The 21,372-nt window shown below is 59.6% G+C and overlaps 1 protein-coding gene across 1 annotated transcript; it reads right to left on the bottom strand.

Annotated features, from left to right (window-relative positions):
• Positions 1-1,688: 1,688 nt before the first annotated feature.
• Positions 1,689-16,454, bottom strand: DPYSL4 (dihydropyrimidinase like 4). Its single transcript, XM_081268659.1, has 14 exons — positions 16,287-16,454; positions 13,076-13,164; positions 12,332-12,516; positions 10,761-10,925; positions 9,149-9,210; positions 8,979-9,059; positions 7,982-8,050; positions 7,488-7,608; positions 6,025-6,181; positions 5,568-5,709; positions 4,962-5,132; positions 4,386-4,565; positions 2,902-3,067; positions 1,689-1,910 (listed from the first exon to the last, which is right to left on the bottom strand). Exons 1-14 carry the CDS (start codon positions 16,323-16,325, stop codon positions 1,819-1,821), a joined length of 1,719 nt encoding a protein of 572 aa, XP_081124785.1. The 5' UTR covers positions 16,326-16,454; the 3' UTR covers positions 1,689-1,818.
• Positions 16,455-21,372: the final 4,918 nt, after the last annotated feature.

The following is a 21,372-nucleotide window of genomic DNA, read 5'->3' as shown; positions in this document are numbered from 1 at the left end:
GGGCCCTGCCATTCCTGGCCTGAGACCCATGGGAACTGACGGCGGGGCCTTCAGCAAGGTCAAGACCACAGACTCCACACGGTGTGCACACCAGAAGGGACACAGTACCCAAGTCGCTACCAGAAAAGGAAATGCAGCCCAGCCAGGTGGCCAGGCCCCAGGGCGGGCCCAGAGAAGGCCACACTCTGGATGGAAAGCCAGGGGTGTCGATGTGCAAATGAGGAACGATTTTGAGGTTTTGTATCCACGCGTAAACCCAAGAAAAGATGGGTGTCCAGTGCCCCACTCCTCACTGGGACTGTGGGCACACTGGCACAGTGGACATCAACCTGGAGGAGCTGGGGACTCTGGCTTTGAGGCTGCACCAATCAAATGTGTCTGGGCCACAGGAAGCCCAGGACAGACGCTGAGCACAGGAGGGGCCTTTCCAGGGACCTGTGGGGACCCTCACTCAGACATGTGCTGATGGCCCCCAGGGACATGCCCTTGGTCAACACTGAGAACTGATGTCTCAGGGGAAGAGAGTGGGCAGTGGGGGGTACTGCTCCTGGGTGGGAATGCCCCACCTGGACCACACAGTGGCATCATGTTAATGAGAAAGAGCCCGAGGCTGGGGGCTAACACAGCAGCACAGCAGTGCTAACTTCTAGAAGGTTCTGGATCAGAGCCCTGTGGCTGCTCTGCTTCAGCTCCATGTGCCCAAGCCTTCTGGGCAGCTTAGAGCTGGCCAGTCAGAATGGGTGTCTTCCTGGGGCCAACATCCCTGCAGCCAGTGAGGAAGAGCCCCCCCCCCCCACCTGGCAGACCGTCCTGCCTATCCTGGAGTGGGACAGTGTGGGTGCAGCCTCAGCCAGCAGGAAGCCCAGGAAGGGCAGCAGAAGGCTCCCAGGTCCCCAGTCAACCACTCGTGGGGCCTGGTGTGCGGGGGGCAGTGGAGGCTGTCCACACACAGGAGCTTCTAACCCAGAGACGTCTTTAATCCACCCGACGAATCAGGCTCAGACGGCCACCTGCCGTCCAGGGTGGTGGCATGCAGGTTCCTGGCTACGGTCTCCTCACTCTACAAATCTGCTACTCTAATGACCCTAGGGAAGTACACGTCCTGTAGTAGAAGGAGGGCATCTTAGCTAAAGGGTCGTGAAACTTCCCTGGAAGGGCCACTGGGAAAGCTCAGGTTTGGTCCTTGAGGTGGGTACCAGTGAGTCCCTACGGGGGGGGGGGGGGGGAGCTGCCCATGCTAAATTCCTGGTGGATCCCTGAAGTCACAGCAACTCTAGAGGCCGAGGCTCCATGCCTGTCCCCTACCTGTGCTGGGCGAACATCATGACAGTCCCCTGGAAGGACGGCTGACCTAGTGCCACGGGGCAGGTGGGAGTGCTGGGGACTTGGAAGGGCAGTGATTCCTACGGGAAGGAAGCAGCAGACACCCGCCCGCCCAGACTCCCAGCTCAGAGCCTGGGCTCCTCAGCCCCAGCCGCTACTCCACAATGAGCACCTGGGGATTTCAGCACCCTAGTGGGGGCCCTGCCTTCATGGGGGGGCCAAGCAGGCACTGGGTCACCTGGCATGTGGGCTAGGGGCCACCTGAGCTGTCCTGCCTCATCTAGCTCCTCGTCCTGGCAGTGAGATCTCCCTCTTGAAGGGGCTCCTCGCAGGGGGACCCGGGACCCCAAAGGAGAGCTTTGTTAAGGGGGAGGGGAAGGCAAGGTTGAGCACCTTTCAAAGTGACTTCTACAAAGGAAAGAGCTAACTGAGGTCAACGGCCCCTACACCACCGGTCAGCGGGAATGCCCCACTGGCTGGAGGGGCAAGAGAGGTCTAAGAGAGAGAGGTGATGTTGGAACGTCCACCGGGGGGCGCCATGATCTTCTGGGCTGTGCGCCTGGCGATGTGATCATCGGCCTGAGACCCTGAAGAAAGGGCAGGGTGTAAGGAGGAGGGAGTGCCGGAGTCTCCTCTGTCTAAGGGGTGGGCCGGCAGAGCCCCCCCCACCGCAGTCTGCTCTTCTCCCTGAGACCATGTGGCCAGGCAGGCGCCGCCTCCTGAGGCCTTGAGGTCACAGCCAGGGCCCAGAGATCTCTGAGATCAGTGGGAGTCCCAGGCTGGCTCTGGGGAAGCCCACCGTGCCCTGCCCTCCTGAGGGCCCTGGTGGTGGGAGATGGCTGCCCTCAGCTTCCAGGCTGGATTCTGAGGGACCTCCCCTGGTCTCACACACCCAGGAAGTGACCCAGGACTGCCGTCAGCTCCCCAAGCAGGAGGATGAGACAGGGCATCAGGGCAGTTTGGTCCCCACCCCAGGGTGGGGAAAGAGGAGAGGGTCTGGCTTTGGTTTGCAGGGAGAGCTGGGGGCTCCAGGCTTCTGGAAGCAGCGCAGCTCACGGCACACTAGAAGTCCAGTTGGCCCTGCCCAGAGCCCTGGTGAGCCCTGCCAGGGAGTCCAGCGAGTGCCTGCGCGCTGTGGACACAGGCCTACTCCTTACCCTCCAGCAGTGAGCCTGGGGCTGGCTGGGCTGGGGGAGATGGAACACAGGACACTTGAGTCCTCAGAGGGGACCCCCTCCCGTGGAGCCCCACCCAGTGCGCTTGGTTCTGGGACAGAGGTTGGGCAGGAGAGGGGCTTCCCCAGCTGAAGTCCACAGACCTGTGCCCATCACCAGGGCCCTCACCAGGGCAACTGTCTGCTGGCCCCACATCCCACACCAGGAGGCTCTGGGCAGCAGCTGCCCTGGTGCACAGGTGTGGGTGGGTGGTCCTGCAGCGGCTGCCCTGGTACACAGGTGTGGGTGGGTGGCCCTGCAGCCTTCTGTGGGCTTGAAACCCTCCAGGCACAGTCTGAGGCCTGGTAGCTCCAGAGGGACTTCCTGCCCCCAGGACTTGCCCCACAGCCCAGGCTCCACTCACCAGACAGGCTGAATCCCGACTGGTGCAGGTTGCGCACGGGTGGCACGGAGATCTTGCCTGGGCAGGATGCGCGGGCCTGGGTGCCACCTCCTGTCTTGGCAGGCACCATCACTTCATGGACTGGCCCATCGTAGAGGCCCCGGGGCACACCGTGGATCTCTGCCAGCTAAGGGGTCAAGGGGGCTGGGCATGAGGGGCTGGAATGGCCAAGCTGCTGGGGGAGGCACCCCCACTGAAGGGGTCTGCTCTGCACCCTGACTCCACCCAGCTCAGGAGGAGCCTGTGCCACTCCTTCCTCACAGTGCCCAACACCTGCGCACACTCACCTTCACAGCCACGTGTCCTCGCACACCCCACAGGTCCCACACACGTGTGCACGTGCAGCGTGGCCTGAGCTGCAGGAGTGTGCTCAGAGAGGGCCACTGCAGAGCTGGCATGAGGCCCCACTGTGGCCCAGGAGGCCCCTGTCCCCAAAGAAGCCCTGAGACAGAGGCTCTGGGTCCACAGTAGGACAGAGGACCAAATGCAGCCCACTGTCCTTGCTCTCCTCTCTCCAAATGGACTCTCCACAGAGTCCTGTGCAGCTCCTGCCAGGCTCCATCCTGACCCATCCCACCCCTCCGAAGTGTGTGCTCTGGGCCTAGAACCTTCTCCAGCTCAGACTCTGACAGTGGGGCGGGGCTCCGGGTGAGATGGGCAGCAGCTGCGTGGGGCCCGACAGTCCTGACGGCAGTGGCTCTGCAAGCTATAGCAGGGACACCAGGGGAACCAGCGCCCAGCCCTGGCCTGGGGGACCAGCTTGCCAGTCCAGTCCCCAGGCCTACTCTGAGTTCAGAACCTCCTCCTGCTGAACCCAAGCAGAGCTGGGGTAGAGTGAACCAGCGCGGTACTATGTGCGCACGCGGAGGTGCGGCTCCTGTGCATGGCGCCTGCGTTGCAGGTGCCTGTGGTGGTGTGTGGGTGTGTGCACGTGGGAGGCACTGATGGCAGCCACAGAGCACGCCTCAGACACGGGTGATCATGGGCAAACATGGCCAATGACCATGGGAAGGGGGAAGGCCAGGGAAAGTACCACGACTTTTAGGCTCATACAAGACTACTGTGAAAACTCCGCCCCACTGTGGCCAGGGGAGAAATCCTGGAGGGGTCCGTGACAACAGCTTAGCAATAATTCACTCTTGGTGAGAAGGGTACACTGCCTTAGTTGGTAGCCATGTCTCTGTAACAGCAGTGGGTTACTTGGGTGACAAAGTGCTGCTGCCTGCCATCAAGTGGTGAGCTGCGGCTGGCCGGGTGCCAGGGTCCCAGGCCACAGAAGGCCTGGCTGTCCCCACACCAGGCCCTGGTCCCCACACCATGTGCAGCCAACAGGCCCTGGGCACGTGATGGGCCCTCTCTGCTTTCCTGGTCCCTGGGGATCAGGGTCAGGCCAGCCAGGAGGCTCCCTGCTCCCTGGACAGAGGACCCCAAGGGTCAGGCCTTACCCTGTTGCGAGCTTTTATTCTCTTATAGACGAAGTCTGGAAATGTTTTCCGAGGAATGAAGCGGCCAGCCCCCGGAGTGACAAACAGGTTCCCGTCCTCCAGCACCACTCTGCCCTGACTTATGACCACTGAGGGGGCTCCTCGGCACTCGAATCCTTCAAAAATGTTGTACTCCACGTTCTGGGGAGAGAGATGCCCGGTCTAGCGCCCTGGCCCCTGGAGCGCCCCCAGGCCTGCCAGCACCACAGGAGGCCTGCCTGGGCTGGTGCCAAGACCCCAGGGAGACGCAGCAAGGCCGACACCACCGATGTCCTGGAAGAATGCCCCCCAACCTCCAGAGCGTTCCCGAGTCACTTGGTCCTTAAAGGACAAAGGGAGCAGACGCAGCAGGCGCAGCTCAGCCTGCTCATCTGCACCACGGGACGGCAGGCCAGCCACCCTGTCAGGCGGAGCAGGATGAGCACTGGACTGGGGTGCTGGGCACATGTTCCCGGGCAGCCAAGGCCGCTGAGAGCCGTGCTGCAGGTGGGGACCCTGTCTCCACCCCACGGGCCTAGACAGAGAAGTCTTCCTTACCGAGCTGTGGTTCTTGGCAGAGAGAATCTTCGAGGCCCTGGGGTTCCAGATCACCAGGTCAGCATCAGAGCCTACAGCCACTCGCCCCTTCCTTGGGTAAAAATTGAAGATTTTGGCAGCATTTGTACTGGTCACAGCAACAAATTCATTCTCATCCATCTTCCCAGAGGCCTGAGAAGCAAGACAGCCAGCTGAGGGGCAGGGTGGGGTCTGCTCTCCAGGATACCCCGAGGGCCCGAGTCGGTCAGGACCAGGAGGGTGTTCTGACCTAGGGAGAGCCCAGGACTGAGGCCCACGGGGCAGGACAGGGCAGGGCAACAGAGAACAGGGCCTGCCCTCACTACCCTGTCTGTAAACAATGAACTCTTTAAAAATGCTTCGATTTTTAATTTAAAAACCCATGTCAACAGGATGTCAGAATCAGCAGGAGGGTGATGCTGCCTGGAGCTCTGGGCACTGTATCCCAAGGTGGGACAGCATGTGGGGGCCCTGGATGCAGGACTGGGCCTGGGGATCCAACCTCTACTATGACACTGTTGGCTGTGGGGGCCCCTCAGTTCTGCTGACTGCCCCTCCCAGTGCCCACAACCCCAGGCCCGGACTCACCACGCATTTTTCCCAGACTACAGACATACGCTCCTCCACACCGTTGGTGCCCTCGGGGATCAGCGTGAAGTTATCTTTGCCAACAGCCTTCTGGGCAGTGGTGAAGGTGCAGTGGGCACTGCCCGTCACCTGGAGGTCCCCACTGGGAGCAAGCCAGGGTCAGAGGAGACAGGATCAGGCTTCCCTGAGCTGGCAAGACTGGGTGGGCTCCAGCCCACCAGGTAGTGGATCCACAGGGTCTGCACTGGTGTCTCAGGGCAGGGGGAGGGTGTGGGCAGAGACGCAAAGGGCCAAGAGCAGGGCAGGTCCTGTGGGAAGCCCCTGCTGGCCTGGGACTCTGCTCCTTCCCACTGCCTGGCTGCCCTGCAGGAGCCCAGGGCTCATGTGGAAGAGGCAAGGTGCATGGGCAGGGGTGGAGCCCGCGGGCTTCCTGGGCTTCCGCAGAGGGGCTGCTCACCTGGATAGCAGGGAGGTGAGGTGGTCTGCAGTGGTGGGGTCCGGGTTGATAGGGGGTGAGGTGACAAATGCCGCAGCCTTCGCCCAGTTCTTGCTCCAGTAGTGTGTGCCGTCAGCGCCCAGGCTGGCAGCGATGGGCTCCCCAAACACCACCAAGCCTGCAGCAAGCAAGGCCCGTGACAGGTGCCCACCTGCCAGCCTGTACCCCCGGGGCCAGAGCACAGCATGGCCCTCGCACTGCTGCTGCCAACACCCACAACCTCCCCTAGCTTTCCTGGCCAGGGGCAGCTTGTCTTCCCTTCTGTGGCCTCCGCCCTGGACAGGCCAGAGAGCAGTCCTGGGGGGCCCTTGGAACAGGAGTCTCCGCGGCTGACATGGGCTTTCTCCATACTCATGGTCTCTGCCAGGGGTCAGGTGGCCAGGCACTCCTGCTATGCACGAAGCCAAAGGAGCTTCATGCTCAGTGACCGGCCCAGCTTGGTCTTTTGGTACAGCGGCTGACCAGACCTGGGCCCCTGGCCAGGGCTCTGGCTCATAACTGGTGCAGCCCCCACTGGTGAACAGAGGAGAAAAGGCAGGCTCAGAGGAGGGTGGGGTGCCTCAGAAGAGAGCCAGCCCTGCAGCAGTGGCTTCTCGGGGCAGGTGAGGTCCAGGCCCGCCCTGTGCCAGGAACAGCCCCACAGATCCTCTCCTTGTAAACAGACGGGGTTTCTGTTTCAACCCTTGGTGCAGAAAACAGGTCCAAGCACACACCCACCCTCTCAGAGCAGGTCCCAGAAATGAGTTCTCCTGAGACTCGTGGGGATGGCAGAGGTGGGGACATGGGATGTCAGATCCCAGGTCCTTCCTAAAGACACTCCTCTTCTCCCACCACCTCAGTCCTATGCCCATCTGTGCCCTCTGCAGACCCTCTGAGCTCAGCAGCCTTTGGTGGGGACCACTTGGTCCAGCCCCTGCTGAAGGCAGCTACAGGATCCCGCCTGCAGAGCATGTGTGCCCACCAGTTGGCTGGGCAGGCTATGGGCAGGGAACACCCAGCTCCTACATGCAGCCTGGCTCCTCTGACCCTAGCTGGTCCCAGTGGGGACCTCAGGTGGCAGGTAGCACCCACTAAACCTGCAGCATGCATCTTGGCTCCTGGACGCACAGCGGATGCCCACGGCGGGGCTCTCCTGGGGCATCACTAGGAGCCTCCCCCAGACACACACACTCAGCTGGCTCTGCCCCTGGGGTGGGCAGCTGCTGCTCCAAGAAGGCTGGGGACTCTGGCCCAGCCCCACCCTTGTGGGGCGCCAGGGTGCCTGCATCTCCTTTGGACTGTGCCACGGGTGTAACCCGGGCAGGAGGTGTCCCATCAAGAGGAGGGCCAGGCCACGCTTCCTTCTGTCGGAAGGAAGAGGTTCCTGGGGTTGGCCAGCAGGCATGCTCTGCCCCCACATGCAGGGAAGCCAGGCCCACACTCACCCCTGCGCTTGGCTTGGGCGACCACATCGGCCGCACCCCTGCTCATCACCTTGGTGACATACAGTGGGCAGTTGGCCTGCTTGGCGATGGTGACAGCTCGGTACACAGCCTCGGCCTCCACCTGGGGTTGGGCAAGGGAGTGGGCACTCAGGCCACAAGAGGTCCCTGGGCCTTCCTGGCCAGTATGGGCTCTGGACTCCTGCTGATCACCCATAGGATTTGGGGCCCCAGAGGCACCCTTGATGGGGAAAGGGCCCAGCCTGAGGCTCACTTGTCTGGCATCAGGGCTGCCCTGTGCACGCCCCAGGGTCTGACCCCACTGACTTGTAGGGCTGAGGTTAAGGCTGTGAGATGACAAATGATCGCGGAAGGGGGTGGCATGTGCCTGGCAGGGCCCAGGGCTGAGCTGATACCCACGCAGGTGGTGCGGGCAGCTGCGGTGAAGCACACTCTGGGGTACAGATGCCGGCCACTCTCAGCAGGCACAGACTCACCTCCTCGGGGTGGCTGAGCACGTGGCCCTCGGGGCCGGTGATACCTCGCTCCAGCAGGCGCTTCTGCTCCTGAATAAATCAATAAGGTGCCTCGCTCCAGCCCCAAGGGGACCTGAGCCCTGGAACTGAAGTTCTTGGCCACAAGCCCTATTCTCCAAGTGGAGTCCTGGCCCCAAGGCCTCCCAGAATACCCCAACCATGAAGAAGTCATGGAGGAGGGGGTCTTGGGGGGTGCTGACCCAAAATGCCGGATCCTGACTGGCAGGCCTGAGACACCTTGGCCCTGCCTGTCACACTGCATTCCCCCCACAAAGGACATTTGGGGTCAGCATGGGGGCAGGGGCCCTGCAAAGTCAGGGGGTGGACAACTGCTCTTCTGCCAGCCCTACCATCCTACAGGGACTATGCAGAGCATCACTCCTGCATAGAGGACACAGATACTGACGATGGCATCAACATAGGAGAAGCAGACCCCAAAATGAGACTCTCGACGTGGTGTGGGTCCCTGACATCCTCTGCCTGCCCATGAGTGCACTGGGCAAACTCTTGACCCATGACGGCCTCCCGATGGTGTGGCTCGCCTGGCCGCGGACCATGGAGGTGTACACAGGCCCCTGATGAACTCAAGGCTGGGTAGTGGAGAGGGCAGGGACCCCACCTGCTCCTCCGTGGGAATCACCACTGTTCTGTCCAACTGGAGAGCAGGCAAGGTTGGCCCCTCCCAGAAAGTTTTTATGGAATATCGGTGAGGTGTGTGGAGTGCAGTGACCCCTTCTGAGGCCGAGGGGATGGCTGACCTGAGCTCTCTGAACCTCCCAGGCCCCACTGCACTGGCGTGTCTGACGCCTCAGCCAGAATCAGTGCTGACCCAACAGCTGGGTGTCCAGCCCCACAGCCTCAGGCAGTCTGGGGTACGTGTGAAGGACAGGGCTGCCACGCCCCAGGGACCACGTGCTCCTATCTGCATGCCCTCCTCCTGGCCCGGCCCCTGCAGCACCTCCTCCACGATGTCCCCGTTCTCTGCGTGCACCTGGGCCACCGCTCCCAGGTCCCGGATGATGCTGAAGATCTCATACATCTGGGAAGAGAAGTGGATGGGGTCCGGTGTCTGCCGGGCAGTGACCTAGGACACCCCTGCCTGTTTCCTTCTCCCGCACCTGCCCTTACCTGGCCGTCAGTACACTGGCACCTGTCCTTATATGTCATGAAGACCAGGAAGGAGTTCACACCTGGAGGAGACGCAGGAGGGGTCAGACAGCCTAGGAGGCCTCTGCTCCCCCAGAGGGGACTGGGGCGGGGGGCTTCTCACATGAGCACTGAAGCTGGCACAGCCACCCTGAGGGCATTTCCCCGCCAACAAGCTGGGACGGGGGTTTGGGAAGCACTGCTCACCCAGGCTCAGAGGCAGGCGAGAACCCCACTCCCGTCTACAGACCTCATCGCCAGAAGGACCAGAGCCCTGGGAGGGCACTGCTGCCTGAGTGCCACCGGTGCTAGGGGAAACCTCAGGGCCCCGTGGGGAGCGCTGAGCTCTCTGGTTTCCTGGGCAGCAAGAGTCCAGTCCTCTCCCAGGACCAGGGCCCTCATGGTCCCTCTGAGGCCAGAGGTAGCCCTGACCTGCCCAGCATCCAAACCCACAGAGCCTACCCTTCCTCAACAGGACGGAAGTGCTGATATGATGGCATGGTGTGCTGCAGGGAAACCAAGTCATCCAGTGCCATCGAGCCACCCTCCCAGTGACCACGAGCGTGTGACCTGGGGCTTGGGGTCTGTCCCAGAGTATCTGACCTAGGCTGCCGGTCAGGATGAGCCCATCCCTGGAACACTGTCCAGGAATGGCAGACAATGGCCTGCACCTGGTGCCACTCTGGCAGGGTGAGGGGCTCTGCTGGTGCCTGGTCTCCACCTGTGCTCGGGCATGCACTGCAGGTCTCCCAAGCCCAACGGAAGGCCAGCATGGACACAGAGCTGCTGCCTGGAGCAAGGCCTCCAGACCCACAGAGGACACTTGGCCAGCCTGGGCAGAGGAGCTCCAGAGGGCACAGTGTGAGGACCCTCAGTCTTTGGAAACTGGACACCCACAGGAGATGCCTTTTACACGCCCTGCTCCTTCAGGGACAGTGGACAGGCAGCAGTATCTCCTGGGAATGTCAGAACCTGTGGCCTCCTGAGCTTGGCCAGGGACCTGCAGCTGGCACATCCTATGTCCTGGCCTATCCCAGGCCCTGAGCTATGGGCCATGCTCAAAGCTTGACCATTAGAGATACATGACAACATTTCGTTCATGTCAAGTTCACGATGGCACTCTGATGTGGTTTTAACCTGAGGACTTTCTACGGAACAAAACCAACTCTAGCTCATGGACAGGTGTGTTTCAGCACAGAGAAAAATGAAGAGATACAGGTTTTAAAAGTCTCCTCCTGAAAGGACCAAAGGCCCTGGGGAAGTGTCTGCTGTCCCTTCACCAGGTGGTTTCTCTTCTCGGAACCGGGGGACTGAGCATGGCTTGACCACTGCACCCTTCTGTGGGGAACAGGGCGGCAGGAGGCCCCTTGGCTGGGGAGGGTTCCTGGACTAGAGTTTAGCAGAGCTGCCTTTGAGTGACTTCTCTGACTTCTGCTCCACTCCTGGACACCTGGTCTTGGGGCAGGGCAGCAGAGGCCATCAGGACAGGGGTCAGGAGAGGCCTCCTCCCACCCAGCATGCAGTCAGCCCACCACAGGAAAGCCCCGCTCCCCCACCTGACCCCGTGGTCCCAGGCCATGGGAGCGCTGCTCACCCTTGTCCCTGACCAGAGCCTCCAACTCCTCCTTGGTGCTCTCGTGCCAGCGGGGCACGTCCACATGCAGAGAGTAGTCACAGCAGGCTGCGTTGTCCGCCCACTCCCGCCACTGCTCGTAGGCTGCCAGCAGGCTCACCCCCGTGTCCGGGAACACGTGGTCCACTGCAGGGACAGCAGAGTTGGCCCGGCTCCCCCACCGGTTGCTGGATCCTACCACCACCTCCAGGGGACATTTGGTCACATGCTCCCAAGAGACCAGAGAGGGTTGAGGAAGATGCGGCAGAGGGAGGGGCCCCCTCTGCCCCCAACCTGTACCCTTAGTTCCACGTCCCCAGCTCCTCTCTGAGCAAGGCAGTGAGAGAGTCCAAACCACCCACTGCCCAGGAACCTGCTACACCCCAAGAACCAGGGGCTCTGCCCAGCCTCCACATAGGTGAGCTTCCCTGGGCCCGCAGCAGGGCACTGTCCGTGGTCCTGGCCCCGCGTGCTGCGGCCTGCCCCTGGAGCCCTGCAGACCTCCCTGGGCCCATGCACTCCAGTGATGCCTTCCCAGCCTGCACACACTGCTGTGCTGCCTCCCACCACGAGCACTGCCCACCAGGGGGCCACTCCCGGGATGTCAGGTGGAGGGATTGGGGCCACCAGACAGGAAGACCCACCCTGGGCAGGCGAGAGCTCTGCCTCCATCCTGCACGCCTTTCACATGGGGCTGCGCATGTCCCAGCACTCAGACCACAGCCGGGACCCCTGGAGGTGGCTGCCTGCTCCCCACCTCAGCTCTCACTCCAGCCCCACACCTGCCCCAGCCTTCTGCCAGTCTCTGTTGCTCCTTCCCTTTCTGACGGGCAAACCAGACCAAGCTGCTATGGTGGCCATGGCTGCATGTCACCCACCAAGTGCCAGGGTCCATAGGGTGCCCTCCCTGGCAGTGGCAGCAGCAGCATGCACTGTGCCACGCACAGCAGGACCTGTGTGTCGACCCCTTCAACCCTCACTCCCCCGAGGGTGTTCCTCCCCTGCTGCACAGCTCAGGAGGGACGCGGGGCCAGGTTCCATGGGGCTCCCCAGACCACAGAACAGACGGCTGTGCCCGGCACCACAGGGCCCATGGCTTCCAGGTCACACAGTGTGAGAACAGGCTGGGCGGAGGGCTGCTCCAGGCTCCTGACCTCACCACGTGCAAGTACGCGGTGGCCCAGTGAATTCATCACACACGCTTTTGAACAGGGCTCCTCCCTGAGCTCAGGGGTCTCAGTGGGAGGGCACAAGGACCAGGGCCACACGGCACAACCCCTCCCCTGGTCCAAGACTTACAGGTTTTCCTAGCCCCCGTCACTGGCTTGCCACAAGCACCCCAGAAGCAGCAACTGGGCATATACCCATGTGCCAAGCACCCTCCTGAGCTGGCCAAGGTCAAATTACCCAGAATGGGAAACAGGAATGGCAGGAAGCACTCAAGGGTCCCCAGACTGCACCCAGAGGAGAAGACAGAACTGGGAAACCACAGCATGTAGCACACCTGCCACAGCACATGGCCGCATGTGGCCCCCAGGGGCCCAGACACTCACGTATCATGGTGGTCCCTCCTGCCAGGGCTGCCTTGGTGCCTTGACAGAAGTCATCAGCCGGCGTCATGCCCAGGACAGGCATCTGCAGTCTCGTGTGGACATCGACTCCGCCAGGCAGGACCATGAGGCCATGGGCATCAATGGTTTTAATACCCCCTGGGACAATGAGGTTTTCTCCAATTTGTCTGAGAGGGACAAGGAGAGACCATTTTGTTCATGGAGAGCCTGGTCAGAATCTGAAGGGGCCTGTGACAGTGCAGTGGCCTGGGAAGTGAGTGCTTGGGCTCCAGCCCTTGAGGACCAGGGCAGGACTCCAGCCACCCACCCCCAGCTTCTTAAATGCCAGAAGGAGCAAAACCTCCCACCCAGTGGCCGGAGATGGGAAGTGCAGGGCCCTGCCCAGATGCTGTTCCCCTCTGGGTTTCCACTGCTGCCTTACTGACCCGGGCTGAGCCACCTGACAGCTATAGCTGGGAATGGGTAGGCTGCTTGGTAAGTATCTATTAAGCACCTACTGTGAGCGTGACACCCTACTAAGTGCTGAGATAACACAAAGAAGCTGTTCTTGTCTCCCAAGGCCCAGTGACTGACTGGCGAGACTATCACCCCCAAGGCCCGGGTCCAGGGAAAGGGGTTAGGGGAAAGACGAAAGCGATTACATGGACCTCACCCAAAGGGAACTGCCTGGGTACCGTGCCAGCCATGCACACGTGACCAATGAAGGTATTTTGAGCAGAAACTTACTTAATCAAACCGTCTTCCACATACAAATCAGCATAAAAGGACTGGTCGTCATTCACAATCTTCCCACCTTTGATCAGGAGGCGGTCACTCTAGTGGAGACAAAACATGGACACTTTTTCTCCAGACTGAGTTATTCAACATTTTTACTGGAGTTATGAAGGAAACCGCTGGGCACAATGTGTAAACATAGAAACAAGCTCAACCCCTGCACATGTACACTGCACCCCAAGACGGAGCACTCAGAGGCAGCAGCCACACAGAGGTCACCCACACAGCCAGGCAGGGTCCAGCAGGCTGGTCTGCTGAAGCTCAGGGACACACAGGGACCTCCAGGACACAGCCCGTGCTGGTGAACACAGCAGGGCTCCGGTCATGTCCATCTTCAAATCGGTCCTCTGGCGGGAACCCCTGGAGGCCTGCTCCCAGCTGCCCTCTTTCCCCTGTGCTGAGGAAGCTGGGCTCGGTTCCCCCAGAACACTGCAGGCCTGCTGTGGGGCCGGGAGGTGGGGGGCAGAGCGGGACAGTGGCCGGAGTCCCACCCTGGAATGCTGCAGGGGGGGGGGGGACATAGGAAGCCACAGTACACGTGTGCAAGACCATCACCCTGTGACAGTGCAAAGAGCACAGAGAGGTGACATGATAGGGCGGGAGAGCAGAGGCAGGCTGCCTGGCATGGCAGAGGCCTCCTGAGGCCTTCCTGGAGGCAATGCCTGGGGTGGGTTCCAGGCCAGGAAGCACTCTGAGCAGGAAAGAGCTTGGTTCATGTCAGACCCAAGAAGAGCAGAGGACGGGAGCCTTGTGAGGGGAGGGGCGAGAAGCCAGGGCAGACCCAGTGCAGGCGGGGGGGGGGGGGGGGGGGGCAGAGCTGGAGAGTCCCGGGGCTGGCACTGGGGGCATGAGCAGCTCTGACCAACCTGGTGGATACCTTGGCTGTGGTGGGTGGGAAGTGGACTGCGGTGTAGAACAGGTTCTGCCTGGGTGTTTCTGAGGTTGTCCAGGTAGATGGGGGTTATGGGTGCAGGGAGGAGCAATGGACGCCAGGAGCCTGGGAGTCAGAGGGCAGGACTTGCTGGTAGAAAGGCCATGGGAGTGAAGGGATGACCATGGTCTGGCTACCTGGAGGCACTCCAAGTGGGTGAACCAAGTGCCAGCCAATGAGGCCTGAGTCCAAGGCTTGGCAGCCACAGAACCACTTCTAAGAATCTTACCATGTGGTCAGGAAGGAGGAGCTGGGCAGAAAGTGGGTGTCACTCGGGGGATTTTGCATGGTCATCAGAGGGGAGCACCTCACTGCCATGGCAGAGAGGACAGAATTACAGAGGAGGAACAGAGGATAAGGCACAGAAGGGCAAGAGTGGTGAGACCGCAGTGCTTTCCTTCTGGACCTTGCTGGGGCCTCAGCAGCCCCTAGTGTGACGGGGAGAACCAGCTGCACTTAAAGCTGGCCATGGTCCACCATCGGTCTGAGGCCCGAGAGCCACCCGAGAGCAGGAAGAACAGCTCTGGGAGGCAAGGGTGAGGAGCACTGTTCTTACTGACAATTGGCTGGGCAGGACCTGCAGTACCTGGCAGGATCTGCTGATGAAAGGTAAAACACTACCACAAAGTCCACAAAGGACAGGCAAACTATGCCGCAGGCCCAATCCAGCTGCTGCCTGTCCCATACCTCCTGGAGGCACCAGTGGCTTTCAAGTTGCATACTGGTTGAACAAAATCAAAACAATATTTTGTTGACTTGTAAAATATTTAGTTTTGTTAGAATATTGTCTCTTCCAGTGCTTCCCAGGTGTGACCGAAACAATGTGGTTCCCAGAGCTGAAGACACCACCTGGCCCACGGTAGAAGCAGCTGGCTAATCCCCTCCCCACCTCACCCTGCAGGCACTCACGGCCCATCAGCACTGAGCACTAGCCTCAGTGGGAACCCATCACAGCCACCCCTTGTCATGACCCCACCCACCTCCTCATGGACCAACTCATTCTCTGCAAACCCTAAGAAGATCCAGGCAGAAAAGGGGAGAGTTGGGGCCAGGAGAGACCTATGATCTGGGGTTTCTGTTCATGTCTCCACTTTTCAGGCACCAGAACTTGGATTCTGGGGTCTTCTTTGGGCTTAGAGCCAACAGGAATGAGCTAAGCTGTGGTAGACACTCAGGATGCTCTACCAGGATGGGGGAAACTGATGTGAACAGGCCAGCCTCCTCCTAGGCACTGCTGCCTCACCACCTGGAGGGTCCACCTTGGTGCCCCCTGGCTGATGGGACTTCTTCCTCAGGCCTGGACCAGGTAGGGCTGTGGGCAGTCCGAGGCAGGAGCCCCTCCTGTTCTGTTGGAGGGGCGTGGAGAGGCTCCTTCCCCTTTGAGTTTCTCAGGAAGGAATGACACTTCTAAAAGCTAGTGGCCTACATGCCAGACTCCACCACCCTCCTGCTGAGGAGGAGCCCAGAGTTGGGTCTGAAGCCTTTTGGGGTCCAGAGGATCCCAGGAGGCCCTCTCCCTGCTCTCCTTCCTGGGGCTCTGGCCTCCTCCACAGGGAGGCTTTGTTTCCTGGCAAGGCAGGGTGGACAGTTGGACCTCCTCCACAGGGTGCACCTGTGGGTGTGGGGAAGGGGGTCTGTCTTGCCAAAGGCTGGGGCTGCAGGGTGCGGTCAGTGGACAGCGAGAGCTCGCCTCTCTTGGAATCTCCAAACTGGGGCTTCCTGGAGGGGTTCAGGGGCCTCCAGGGGCTCTCGGCCCAGCAGCCAAGGCTAAATCGCTTTGTTTTTCGACAAAGAGCTCTGGACGCCACAGAGGCGAGTCCAGGGGGCCAGCGGCGGCCCGCGGGCTAAGCCAGGAACGGCATCCGCGCGACCGCGAGGCCCAGCGGTCAACAAAGGCCTCTTCCGCCAGCCGCCCAGAGAGCCCAGCTCTTGCTGCCCAGTCCGCCCACCTCGCCAGCCTCCTTCAGCTTCCGGAGGCAGGCGCTCGCGGACCCGGGCTCTGCCCGAGCTCACTGGAGGCTCCGGAAAGCAGGCGGACCGGGCCTGCGCGCCCACTCAGCATCTGAGTCCGGCGCGGCCTGGCGGGCACTCCAGTCTCCAGACGGGTCTAGCGCCAGCGCCCGGACTGAGCTCGCGCGGGGGCGGACCCACAGGCAGGACCGAGAGGGTCCGCCCCGCAAACAGGCCCATTCTGGGGGCTCCTAGCGAGGCGGGGGCCGGAGCCGGGCTCACCGTGATCCGGGGGATGCTCTTCTTGCCCTGGAAGGACATCCTGTTCTGCAGGCTGGCCCGATCCCTGGCAGGGGCAGCGCGAGCGTGGGCGAGCGAGCGGGGACACGCGCGGCGAACAGCGTGAGCTTGGGGCGCGAGCCGCTGAGTGCGAGCGCGCGGGGCGCAGGGCGCAGGGCTCGGGTCCCCGCCCCCGTCTCCGCCCCCGCAGCGGTGATTTTTGCATTTAGGCTCCGCCCCGACGCAGCTCATTTGTACTAAGGTCCCGCCCCGTGTCAGCTCCCCGACCTCCGGTCCCAGCGAACCCTGCCGCCACTGGCTCGGGTCTTTGCACCTCGAACCCGAACCCGTGCGTGCTGAGGAGGAGGGCTGCGACCTGACCCTGACGTCGCGTACAGTTTGCACCCCGGGAACGGAGTGGGGGAGGTCGGGCAAAGTCCTGCCAGACCCCGCTCCTGGCCTGCCCCTTGGTGACTGTACCCTGGCTCCAGGGTTTAAACCAAATCTCGCCGCGGGATCCCGGAGTCCTGGAAGAGGTCTCTGACCAAAGCCAGCCCCCTCTGGGAGGACGTGGGCTGGAGCGCGAGCACAAGGCAGTGTCCGGACCTCAGGACCAGGCTGTGGAGACGCCACCCTCGGGCTGTTCCACGAGCGGCCGCGCGAAGCGGGTCGGGAGAGACGCGGACAGATAGAGTGCGGCACAGAGAGGCCGAGAAGGACTGGGGACCAGGAGGCGAGGCCAGGTGGGGGGGTCACAGGATGAAGTCCAGGCCCCAAGGGGGAGGGGGAGGGGGAGGATGAGCTCCAGGCCCACGCTGTCAGCGTGACTGTGAGGCGTCTCACGGAGTCGTGGCCCGCACCCCACCCGCACGGACCCCTCAGCTTGGGACCCGAGTCCTGCAGCTTCTACCTGCGAAGGGCTGCCGGCCTGAGCCACGACGGGCTGCCCTCGGTGACTGGCGGCGGCTACCGGGTCCTCTACACCTGGCTCGCCGGGTCTCTCCGAGTGGCCACGTGTCTCACGGTGAGGATCCTTGGCCCGAGAGCTCTGGTGAGGGTCCCGAAGAGCGTCCAGGGGCAGAGTCTTGTTCTCAAAGGCATCCTCCACACAACGGAAGACGCCGCTGGACTTCGGCCTGGCTGGAAGCTTAGCAGGCCGGTGCGGACGCAGTGCGGTCATGGCAGCAGTGGGCGCCAGCCGGCCAGGTATCCTAGTCCCTTGCGGGAGGTCTGCGGTGCACGTGGACTGGCCTGGCTGGTGGCCTCCTCTTCTCCCCGCCCACCACGTACCCCCAGCCCCCCAGCCGGGCCGTGTGGAGCTGACGCTGTCCACACAGCGGGTGCTGAACACTAGCGCCTGGTCCGGGAAGTGGCTTGCCCTCGCCCTCAGGGCATAGGTGGGCTCCGACTTCCACTCCACACGCTGGAGGCTGGAGGCGCAGTGGTGGGGAGCGCACATAGGAGAAGCCGCTGTCTACAGGAATACCCGCCACTCTCCAGACCCCTTGTGAGAGCTCACACCGGCCAAGGAGGTCTTGACTTCCAATCATCCACAAGTGGACCCTCTGGGGATGCGCGCAGAAGCAGCTCCAGACCTCCCTTAACCAAGTAGAGGATTTGTTTGAGACAAGGCGGAGGGGCCCTCCTCCTGCCCAGAGACCACAGGGCGAGGCCTTATTCTATGGAGCTGGCTGCGACTGATTTGGAATGAAAGGACCCCAGCCTTTCAACTGTCGTACAGCGCGCACTTCAGAGCGAATTCGCAGAGTTACTGCAGCGCTGGTTATGCCCGCTGACACCAGCACATCAGGAAGCCTAGCCCAACACCTTCCCTCAGACCCTTGTCCTACTCTGGAATTCCACCCCCCAAAACCAATCGATAAAACCTCCTTCACTCACAGGTGTGCGTCCCCCAATGAGCATCCACCTGCTCTTACTCATGAGCAGGCATCCTTTCCCTGGTCTGAAGTTACTTGAATTCTTTTTTCTGGTTCGCATTTGACAGGTGCCACCAGGTGCCTCTGGTTACAGAGGTGCTCCCCTCAGGTGCCTTTAGATTCTGAGGATGAAATTGCAGGTAAGGCCCGTGTCCCCTCCTCAGAGCGCTGAAGGCCCAGATCCCTTTCTGGTGGGGAAAGAGGCTTTTTCCCCCCAGAGGTTGGACACAGAAATGCAGAAATGGCTAATATAGCCCATAAACTCAAATTTTAATGATCCATAGGGGGACTTTGATATTCTAAGATTTAAAACAATTTTTATTAAAACTGTACAATAATTTACAAATGAGTAAAAATTCTCTGGTATATATCATAGGAATCACAATACAAAAATATGTGTAAAATTTTGTAGTTGATCACCATACAAACCTAGTTTAGGCCTGTGAATATTGTTTAGCACTGAACAGAAATCACATGTTTAGAATGTGGTTATTAAGTAATTGCTTCAGAGAGCACAAATACTAACTGGCTTTTTGCCATGAGAAAACAAGTCTTGTTCATTTTTGCATAAATTTACAATAAAGCTTTTTAAAAAATATACAGTAAACAAATATATGCTTTGATACATATATTCACAATATGATTTTCCTGAGCCTGAACTTAAATTCATTACTGTGTTAAAACACACAACCCATCTCGAGGTTTCAGTGATGGAGTGATGATAAGTGCTAATCAGCTCTCCAAGCCTCAAAGCCACCCTCACATCCCCACCCCAACTCCCAGTCCGTGTTTACAAGCTGCATAAGGCACTCAGGTTTCCTGAAGGCTACAGATTCTGCAAGGGCAAAGGCCTTGAGACACAGCCCAAGGCCTTCAGCCACTGGAGCCTAGACCATGGGCGCAAGGCCAACACCACAGGGGCCTCCACCAGGGAATCTGCAGCCTGCATGAATTTCCATTTTAGGTAAACCAGACACTTGCATCACTCTGCTGTGCACACAGCGCGCTGGGTTGATAACTGCTATTGGACTATGATGTGGATGTCCCTGTCTCGGTGACATGGTCAGCAATCCTGCCAGCATTTCATGATCTCTCCTCCTGCCTCCTCAGGCAGTGCCACTTAGGCAGATATCTCCTGTTTGAGGAGCTACCAGGAAGAGCCCAAATGCTCAAGGAAGCTCAGTCCAGCCCACTATTTGGAATAGCAGGTACAATGTGGGACTTAGAAAATGTGCACCTTACTTTAAAACACTTGAACTCTTCAGACACTCATCGGCCCAGCAGAATCAGTGATAAATGCTAATATTTTCCTTTTTTTTTTTTTTTGGCAAAAGCCCAGTTCTGATTTTGTAATCAGATGAAGAGAAAGTGCCTATGACATATGAATGGGAATAATGGTATCTAAAGAGAGGAATGAGAGTCCTAGTGTGTGCTTTTAGGCGTGTGGCAGGGGTGCCGCTGCAGTTTGGTACATGGGTGTTATTTAAGACATTCAGCAGCCATTTTCCTTTCCTATGTACATACTTTTACATATAAACAATAACAACTTCATAAGCATTTGTACATATTTACATGCATTTCCTTCCTGTATAGTTAGCCTTTTTAAAAAATTACAGAACTGTGATTTAGAGCATCCGGGTTGGTGGGAGGGTTTACAAAGCCTTCAGACCTATACCCCACATGCAAATCATGATGATCTCATCAATCCAGAGGGATTTGAATTTGGGCAAGTCTGAGAGTACATCTGTAGATCCTAGTCGGCTGGTGTTCTCTTGCAGGTACACACTGGACCAGCCCCAGGAGCTCCTCCTGCAGAGGAGGCCAGGCTGGGGGAGCCAAGTGCAGTGACCTGTTTGTAGAAGCCCGCATTGTGGAGTCCTCCAGACCTAACCCCACGCTCATCCATGGCTCTGTGGCAGCTTTTATTAATGCAGGCTATTGTTTGCCATTCAGTTCTGAGTACAATAAATGTGCCAAGAGGGTGCAGTCTTTAAAATGAGACCAAACCATGCATGGAGGGGAGAATGAGATCCCAGACTGGAGACAATCCTGACATCAGGCTCACCTAGGGAGGCCCCCAACTGGGCCAGCACCTTGGCCAAGAGTCAGGAGCTATGACTTGAATGATGCAGAAAGGATGGGTCCTTTTCGGATGAGTGTAGTTAATATTGTTTTTCCCAGCAGAAATTCTGCACCCACCAAAAAAAAAAAAAAAAAAAGCATATCTGTCTGCTCCGATAAGCTTTCCCTGGTTTCCACTTAGGGAACCAGGCCGGTCCTCCAGCACTCAGCCATCGGCACCAGAGCGGAAGACTTCTTCTGACATCAACACAGAATGAACCTAACGCTTTCAGACAACACGGCCATTCCTCCCTCCAGCTAGTGGCTTTTAAAAGAATTTTAATGCAATGCTGCATGTTGCATGCACACCTGGCTGCGTACCTCACTCCTGGGCATCAACCTCTAGGTGCTCAAAGGGCTCACATCCCAGCGCCATGCTCTGGTGGAGTGAGCACATGCACGTACCCTCACACACAGCTCTTCTCTCAGCTCTAGAGATGGTGACCTTGGACTGCCATGGATGGGATGGCCACAGAACTGCCTCAGACCAGAGAATCAACTCGTCCACATGCTGCACTTCTGGGCTGTGGATGGGATCACAGCAGGACCGGAAACCACTTAGAGCTGCCTTCATCAACACGCTGTCTTCTCTCTGAAAGAGTGGACATGAGTGTCTTCTCAGTTAACGTGTCTGAGGCACGCTGGGGCAGCACTGGGTGGGGCGTGCAGGAGGAGCACCAGGGGGAGGCTCTGATCAGCCTGGCCCTGCCTGTGGGCAGTGAGGTGCCCAGGGGTGCTGGCTATAGGGACAGCACAGCTGTGGTGTCAAAGCAGGAGCCTCCAGCCAGGAGAGGCCATGGCTCTTCCAGAGTATCACGTGCTCACACCCGAGGCTGTGCTCTTCAGGAAGCCGCCTGCAGCAGTGGTCGTGGTGGCCAGGAGAGCCACCTGCATTTCCACCTGTTTCATTGCTTCTCATCACTTAGGAAGGGGGCCTCTGCCAGGTTCTGACTCCTTATCACCTTCGTGGTTTTAGACACTTTGAACAGTTTCTAAAAGAGTTGCTGTTAGAAGCAAAAAGGTGGGTGGCT

The sequence above is a fragment of the Spermophilus citellus genome (assembly GCF_964194105.1).
Source record: "Spermophilus citellus genome assembly, chromosome: 15".
Lineage (NCBI taxonomy): Eukaryota > Metazoa > Chordata > Mammalia > Rodentia > Sciuridae > Spermophilus > Spermophilus citellus.
The sequence above is the reverse complement of the archived record's forward strand: the minus strand, read 5'-3'. Positions and strand labels throughout refer to the sequence as shown.